The sequence below is a fragment of the Gekko japonicus genome, unplaced genomic scaffold, assembly GCF_001447785.1.
Source record: "Gekko japonicus isolate JY-2015 unplaced genomic scaffold, Gekko_japonicus_V1.1 scaffold863, whole genome shotgun sequence".
NCBI lineage: Eukaryota > Metazoa > Chordata > Lepidosauria > Squamata > Gekkonidae > Gekko > Gekko japonicus.
The window spans coordinates 223,620-232,428 of NW_015167563.1; the positions used below are offsets into that span (position 1 = coordinate 223,620).

The 8,809-nt window shown below is 47.0% G+C and overlaps 1 protein-coding gene across 1 annotated transcript in view; it reads right to left on the reverse strand.

The window, feature by feature from the left end:
• Positions 1–6,401, reverse strand: part of KLHL3 (kelch like family member 3) — a gene marked incomplete at its 3' end in the record, with an annotated part of 73,175 nt that extends 66,774 nt beyond the window's left edge. The window contains exon 1 of the mRNA XM_015413771.1: positions 6,311–6,401. Coding sequence (XP_015269257.1) covers positions 6,311–6,324 — 14 coding nt within the window. The remainder of the gene's footprint in view (positions 1–6,310) is intronic.
• Positions 6,402–8,809: the final 2,408 nt, after the last annotated feature.

Genomic DNA, 8,809 nt, shown 5'->3' on the forward strand with positions numbered 1-8,809 from the left:
CCATGCCTGTCTCCCTGACACTCAAGGTTGTGGTTTACCCCCTCTGTCCTGTATTCTGCAGGCAGACCAAGTCAGATCTCTTCTGGAAGAAGAAGAAGAAGAAGAAGAAGATATTGGATTTATACCCTGCCCTTCACTACCTGACGGCTTAAAATCTCCTTTCCCCTCCCCTCCCCACAACAGACACCCTGTGAGGTAGGTGGAGCTGAGAGATGTCTCTTGAGAACTGCCCGTGAGAGAACAGCTCTGAAAGAACATGTGACTGGTCCAGGATCACACCAGCAGCTGCATGTGAAGGAGTGTGGAATCATACCTGGTTCTCCCATATTAGAGTCCGCGTTCCTAACCACTACACTAAACTGACTCTCTGAACAAACTGACTCTCTGACTGAACAGTGTCCTCAGGTCTAGATAGTGAGGTTTGAGAATACTGCCAGGAGCTGGCACACAACCTTGCACCTAGTGGTCTGTTTGATCCAGCAAGGCAGTTTGACCAAGCGTAAACCTAAATACACTAGTTGGTAATCAGGATCAACTGCACTGCTAGCAGGTGTTGAGCTGCTGCAGCTGTTCCTCACTTTGGCCAGGATCCCGTGAGGAAGTACTATGCTCAACACTCTGGATATACAGAGAGGTTATCTGCAGCCAGTCAGGTATTTCACCTCATTTTTGCCATCTCAGCCTGGACCTTCCACCGCCATCATTCCTGCAGAGTGGAAGGGGGTTCTGAGGGGCTGCAGGCCTGTGCTTGAATCTTGCCTGGTGGAGGGCTAGCAGCTGACTCATGGGCCAGTGGCAAGGCTGTCCTTGTAGGGCCTAGCAGTATGGCTTCTGGTGCAGCTGGTATGTCCTTGGCAGGTGCTGGTATATTCCTGTCAGTCACCCCTGCCATGCTGGGCTCTCCCTGGTCCTTTATTATATTATATTATATTATATTATATTATATTATATTATATATTATGAGAAAGGCCTGCCGCGGACAGGAATGCGACGGGCCCTAGGAATGAAGAGGGTGACGCGGGGGCCTCAGAAAGGTTGCACAGGGGCCTCAGAAGGTCTTTCCCTGCCCGGTCACCGCGGGCAGTGAGCAGGGAATGGTTGTGCGGGGGCCTAAGAAGGGGCGAGATACCGTGGGCAGCCAGCTGACCGGTGCAGCACCACCATGGTCATCCTCGGCGTCCCACACATCCTGGCCACGGAGCGGTCATCATCTTCGGTGGCGGTGTATGCACTGAGGACAACACGCTGGCCACCAGATGTGTGGGCGGGACTGAGGCCACGCGGCCACCCAGCAACTGGCAGCGTTATGGAGTGGCAGTTCAGGCAGCAAACTGATTTTGGCGTGAATCGAATCCTGCCACCCCATAGGAGAAATGCCACCCCAAATCAGCTTTATAATATAGAGAGATAATTCAACACACTCATGCTAAACTTCAAAGCCCCAAGTATCATCTCCTACCAGATATACCTGCTCAGCCCCTCAGGCATGGGACATTAAGAACATAAGAACATAAGAGATGCCAATTTTGGATCAGGCCAAAGGCCCATCCAGTCCAACACTCTGTATCACACAGTGGCCAGAAATACCAGTGCCATCAGGAGGTCCACCAGTGGGGCCAGGACATTAGAAGCCCTCCCACTGTTGACCTCCCCCCCAAGCACCAAGATGACAGAGCATCACTCGTTGTATGTCCATGTTCCACTAAGTCAAGGCTAGCTGGAACATGTGGTAAGGTCTTTTCAATGGTGCTGCTGGCAATATGGAATGCCCTCTCTTGGAAGACATATTCATCATCATTCCCTACAGTGATTGTCAAGGCTATTCATTTTAAATGTTGTTCAATGATGTTATCATATGTTGCTACCCACACCAAAAGGTCAGTATACATTCCAATCCCAAAGAAGGGCAATGCCAAGGAATGTTCAAGCTATCGCACAATTGCACTCATATCACACGCTAGCAAGGTCATGCTCAAGATCCTACAAGCTAGGCTTCAACAGTACGTGGATAGAGAACTACCAGAAGTACAAGCTGGGTTTCAAAGAGGTAGAGGAACTAGAGATCTAATTGCCAACATTCGCTGGATTATGGAGAAAGCAAGAGAGTACCAGAAAAATATCTACTTCTGCTTCATTGACTATGCTAAAGCCTTTGACTGTGTGGATCACAACAAACTATGGCAGGGCCTTAAAGAGATGGGAGTACCAGACCACCTCACATGTCTCTTGAGAAACCTGTATAAGGGCCAAGAAGCGACAGTTAGAACCGGATATGGAACAACTGATTGGTTTAGCATAGGAAAAGGAGTACGACAAGGATGTATATTGTCACCTTGCTTATTTAATATATATGCAGAGTACATCATGCGAAATGCTGGCCTGGATGAATCACAAGCGGGAATTAAGATTGCTGGGGAAAAGATCAACAACCTCAGATATGCAGACAATACCACTCTAATGGCAGAAAATGAAGAGGACCTAAAGAGCCTCTTGCTCAGAGTAAAAGAGGAGAGCGCAAAAGTGGGCTTGAAACTCAACATCAAAAAAACTAAGATCATGGCATCCGACCCCATCACTCCTTGGCAAATAGAAGGGGAAGTCGTGGAAGTAATGACAGACTTCACGTTCCTGGGATCCCAGATCACCACAGACTGTGACAGCAGCCATGAAATTAAAAGACGTCTGCTCCTTGGGAGGAAAGCGATGGCGAACCTAAACAGCATGATAAAAAGTAAGAGACATCACCCTGCCAACAAAAATCCGCATGGTCAAAGCAATGGTATTCCCAGTAGTCATGTATGGCTGCGAGAGTTGGACTATAAAAAAGGCTGAGCGCCGAAGAATAGATTCTTTTGAACTATGGTGCTGGAGAAGACTCTTGAGGGTCCCTTGGACTGCAAGAAGATCAAATCAGTCAACCCTAAAAGAAATCAACCCTGAGTCTTCCCTGGAAGGCCAGATAATGAAACTGAAGCTCAAATACTTTGGCCACCAAATGAGAAGGGAGCACTCACTGGAGAAGACCCTGATGCTGGGAAAGATTGAAGGTCAAAGAAGACAGGGACGGCAAAGGATGAAATGGTTAGACAGTGTCATCGATGCAACGAACATGAAATTGAGCCAACTTCAGAGGACAGCGGAAGACAGGAGGTCCTGGCGGGAGCTGGTCCATGGGGTCACGAAGAGTCGGACTCGACTGTGCGACTGAACAACAACATCCCACACCAAAAGTGTTTTAAACTGGGGGGAAAAGATAGGTCCCACTAATTTTAATGGGAACTATTCCCACATAAGCACCGCAGACTTAAAGTTACACTGGAAGCAAAGCTCCTTCGAATCACCTGACAGTAACCAATGACAGCTGTGAGATGGATTCTTCCATGTGAAGTAAAGCCTTAAAGTTCCTTTCCCCCCACCCCTCTTACATTACTTTGGTTCACAATGTGAAAAGGAAGTGTTCAGCATATCCTGTTTTCAAGACAGCAAAACTGCTGGGAGTTTGTTTTGGTCACTGCTTCAAACAGTTTGAGCCCTAACACAATGAAGTCACAAGCCACTCAAGAAAAAAACAAAAATGAATGTGTACTTTATCTAACAGGAAACATTGATGTGACTTCCAGCCATAATGTATATGTTAAGATGATGAAATCACCTTAGTTCTACATCACAGAGATGGTAAGTGAACGAGGGTCCTGTACAGCATATCAGTACTGTTATTATCATTGTTTGCCTTGTCATCTGTCATAAGTTTCAGGTCACTGATTTCTTTTTCCTTTTTGCTTTAAAGGATGCATATGTAATATCCTCACAATGGATCTGTAAATGTTTTACATTCTTGTTAGTTTAAGTGCCTTGGAAACTGCCTGCATGAGGCAATTAAGATTTAAAAGATCTGAAATAAGCCACCAGAAACAGGATCTAAGGGAGAGTGGAAACTGTATTTTGTAATGTTTTAGCACATGCAGGCTCGTAGCTACAATGGGGCATTTTGGGGCCCAGCTCCTGACCTCCTACCAAGGCCCCATTAATTTCCTTTCGGCCCAGGCCCTCCGACTCTCTGGTAAAATGCAGCAGCCGCCATGAACTCCCCCACTCTGCCATGGCCGCTGCTTCCCTTGCGTTCCCCCTGCGCCGCACCTTTCTCCCCTCCACTGCACCGATCAAGTGCCCCCCAAGGAATTTAAATACCCCCTGACTTAAAAAAACTTGGCTATTTGCCTGAGCACATGCCAGTTCACCACTGAAATGCAAATACAGATTCAGTTTCTTTGTATAGCTAAGTATAACAGATTTCTAGAAAGTGACAGGGATTATCATGGTAGAACAGTACACCACATGACTGATCACTGTAATAGCCCGATTATATCAAATCCTACCACAAGTTACCCCGAGAAACATAATTTGGCCATGGTTATCCATGTCTGGAACTAGTTCCAGCTCCTGACAACCTAGCAGTTTGAAAGCAAGAAATTGCAAGTAGATAAATAGGTACCACTTCAGTGGGAAGGTAACAGCATTCCGTGCACCTTGGTGTTTAGTCATGCCGGCCACATGACCACAGAAATGTCTTCGGACAGCGCTGGCTCTTCGGCTTTGAAACGGAGATGAGCACCACAACCCTAGAGTCGGATTCGACTGGCTTTCGAGCAAGGGAACCTTGATCTTTACTTTATCCATATCTAATTACATCCACGATGGACTACTGCAATGCGCTGTATGTGGGCTGTTTAGAAGTTTCAACTGGTACAAAATGCCACAAAGAAGTTGCCTGTAGGTACACGTTTATTATGCCAATTTTAAAAGAGTTTCCTTGGTTCCCAATTATCTTCCAAGCACAGCTCAACAGGCTAGTTATGATCTATGAAGCCTCATATGGTCTCAGGCCCAGGTATCTAAAAGACCATTCTCTCCCAGTTGATCTTCATCAGAAGCCCTGCAGTTAAGTCAGAAGCCCTGCTCTGTATGCCCCCTCTGGCTGGAGCTCCACAACCAGTTTTTCCCCCTGTGAGGGCACCCAGATTACTCCATTAAAGCTCACCTTTACACTTATTGCAGAAGACAGAAAGTGACACATACATATATACATATATATCTGAGAGTGAACAAAACAGCATTACTACAAAATGGGTGTGAGCCACTGTGGAACATTTTGACAGAAAGGCGGAAAACAAGTATTTTAAACAAAAATAAATACTGCCAATCAATGAGATAGCATGGAGATGAGAGAAGAACACTGGGGAGCTACAGGCAACCCATACGCAGTCACTACCTGACTGTCTGAACACTGAAGTATTCCCACCCACAAATCCCAAGATAATTCAGTCAGCAGCTGCAGCCATGAAAATCCCAGGTGCAAGAATAGCTTCTGGCACCCTACAACAGGAAACCAAATTGTGTGAATCAACCTTGTGTTACTTTAGTAAAATTCTAATGCGTTTCTATAGAAACCTTTGGGGCTACTCCCACACATACACTTCCTGCACTTTTGAGATTCATTAAGCCCATAACAAGTTAGCTTTTCACCTATGTTACTGCTGTGCCAAGGAACCCAATAGGCATGTGTCTGTGGATTAGAAAGTGAATTCCACCACAAGGGAGGTGGGGAGGAAAGTCCATACCAGCCTCAGCAGTTCTGAATTTAATCACTGCTCTTGCATTGTAATGCCTGGCTGGTCGCTGCATAGTGCTCACAAGTACCTCTGCTCACCATCTTCCTGATAAGTTTATGAAAACTCAAAAATAAGCTTTTCGTAAGTTAAAAGCCTGGCCCTGGAGAGAAAGCAGCGTTTTCTCAAACGGCTGGCTTTTCAAATAAAAGTTCCATGTAAGCTACAAACAAGTACAGGGAGCCCCAGGTCAGATGCCTGCCAAAGGATTTTCAATTGTAAAAACACACACAAACACAGAAACGGAAGAAGGGAGGGAGAGACTTTTAAGCAGAGGCCATCGGAGACAGGAAGTAGAGGGATAATCTGTAGAAGGGATGAGAATAGAGTTCCCCGGTGAATGAGCCCTTGAAAAGCCACACGGAACAAGCATCGCAGAGAGAGAGAGAGAGAGAGAGAGAGAATAAGAACATGACAGCCTTCGTGTGAGCAGGGCGTCGCGGATAGATTCGTAAATAATAACCCATGTCGCCGGGAAGGTTACAGTTAACTTCGGAGTGATGCTGATGAATCAGGCAAAGCTGTCTCCCTCGCCAGTGGCAAGCTCGGAATTGCCCTGCCATCCCCTCTACGCAAACACAAAGGCGCCGGTCCTCTTCCAGTCGCCCACCAACACACACGCACACTTCACGATCAACACAAACCTTTCGTCGTCCATTGTGCGCAGCCCGAGTGGCGCTTGAACTCTGCATGCACCCTCGTCTCCAGTCCTCAGGCAATGCCGCTTCTACCCCCGTTCGCCCGGAGCTGGGTACAGCAAGCTGGGAGCATTAATCAGCGCCTGTGATTCAGCATGGCTGCAATCGGATCCCCCTCTCGATCTGCGGCGCGGCTTCCTCTCACTCCGTCCTAAAGCAACAGCAGCGGCTTAACGTAGGAGCAGCACGCTCCTTACCCAGAGCTCCCCGCTGCCGCTCTTGCTCCAGCCTCGGCAGCCCACTCCCTTCTCTCCTCCTCCTCCCGCTCTAAGCTTGCTACTCTGTCTCCTGGCAACAACAGCTGTGGGCATAGGTACATTGCACCGCCCCAGCTGCTGCGTTTGCAGTGCATCCTCCAGGCTGGCTAAAAAACGAACGCACCAACAGGGATTTAACAAAAACTGCAAGGCAAGGGGAATAGCCCCTCTTGCTCCCAGAACTGGCACCGTTTCCCAAATATTTATGTGCATTGCATCACTTATTTGGATTCCTATCCGTTCTTGTCCAAAGCCACAAAGCAGTTAGCATTATACTTAATACATATATTTTTAAAAGTTATATTTCACTTCTAACTGCTACCACAGTGACAGCATCAGAACAGTGGGTCTTCAACCCATGGATCGAGACCCTCAGATATGTCTGCTTTGAAGAAAGAGCTCCTGTAAGTGTGAAGGGATAGGGAGCAAGGGCATTATGACTCCTGCTTATCTTTGCAGAAGTAGCGACAGAAGCAGCAAGATGGTAAGACCGGGCACTTACTGGTGAAAAGTTATTCTTATACCAGGTTCAGAACCACCCTTTGCCCTGCATCACTATGCACCTGCAAGTTAGGCACCAGCCTCCTCTACAGGACTGAGCTCATAACTGTGGCTCTTCCTGTCATGCTGTTGTGATGGCACATGAGTGTGATGTCATGTGACCTCCTGTCACATGGTAGTAATTGTCACCAGTGTTCCCTCTAAGCTGAGTTAGTGTGAGCTAACTCACTTTTTTTTTAGTTTCCAGCTCACACATTTTTGTCTTAGCTCAGGAAGGATCGCTCCAGAGCAAACTATGCAGTAGCCAAATCACTTGCTCACAACTTTAATGCCAGTAGCTCACAAAGTAGAAGAAGAAGAGATTGGATTTATACTCCGCCCTTCACTACCCAAAGGAGTCTCAGAGCGGCTTACAAACTCCTTTCCCTTCCCCTCCCCACAACAGACACCCTGTGAGGTAGGTGGGGCTGAGAGAGTTCTGACAGAAACTGCTCTTTTTCAAGAACAGCTGTGCCAGAACTGTGGCTTGCCCAAGGTCATCCAGCAGGTGCAAGTGGAGGACTGGGGAATCAAACCCGGTTCTCCCAGATTAGAGCCCGTGCACTTAACCACTACACCAAACTAGAATCTTGTCTCCACGACTTTGTTGTTGTTGCTCAGTCGCACAGTCAGGTCCGACTCTTCGCGACCCCATGGACTACATTACGCCAGACCCTCCTGTCTTCTGTCATGCTCCGGAGTTTGCTTAATTTCATGTTCGTTGCCTCGATAACACTGTCTAACCATCTCATCCTTTGCTGTCCCCGTCTTCTTTGACCTTCAATTTTTCCCAGCATCAGGTCTTCTCCAGTGAGGGCTCCCTTCTCATTTGGTGGCCAAAGTATTTGAGCTTCAGCTTCAGTATCTGGCCTTTCAGGGAACAGTCAGGGTTGATTTCTTTTAGAACTGACTGATACAATCTCCTTGCAGTCCAAGGGACTCTCAAGAGTCTTCCTTATAGTCCAACTCTCGCAGACATACAGTACTACTGGGAATACCATTGCTTTGACCTTACGGACTTTTGTTGGCAAGGTGCTGTCTCTACTTTTTATTATGCTGTCAAGGTTTGCCATCGCTTTCCTCTCAAGGAGCAGGCGTTTTTTAATTTCATGGCTGCAGTCACTGTCTGCGGTGATCTGGGATCCCAGGAACATGAAGTCTGTCACTGCTTCCACAACTTCTCCTTCTATTTGCCAAGGAGTGATGGGGCCGGATGCCATGATCTTAGTTTTTTTGATGTTGAGTTTCAAGCCAACCTTTTCACTCCTCTTTGACCTTCAGCAAGAGGCTCTTTAGGTCCTCTTCATTTTCTGCCATTAGAGTGGTATCGTCTGCATGTCTGAGGTTGATGTTTTCCCCAGCAATCTTGGCTTCTGAGTCATCCAGGCCGGCATTTCGCATGATGTACTGCCATTAGAGTGGTATCGTCTGCATATCTGAGGTTGTTGATCTTTTCCCCAGCAATCTTAATTCCCACTTGTGATTCATCCAGGCCAGCATTTCACATGATGTACTCTGCATATATATTAAATAAGCAAGGTGACAATATACATCCTTGCCGTACTCCTTTTCCTATGCTGAACCAATCAGTTGTTCCATATCCGGTTCTAACTGTCGCGTCTTGGCCCTTATACAGATTTCTCAAGAG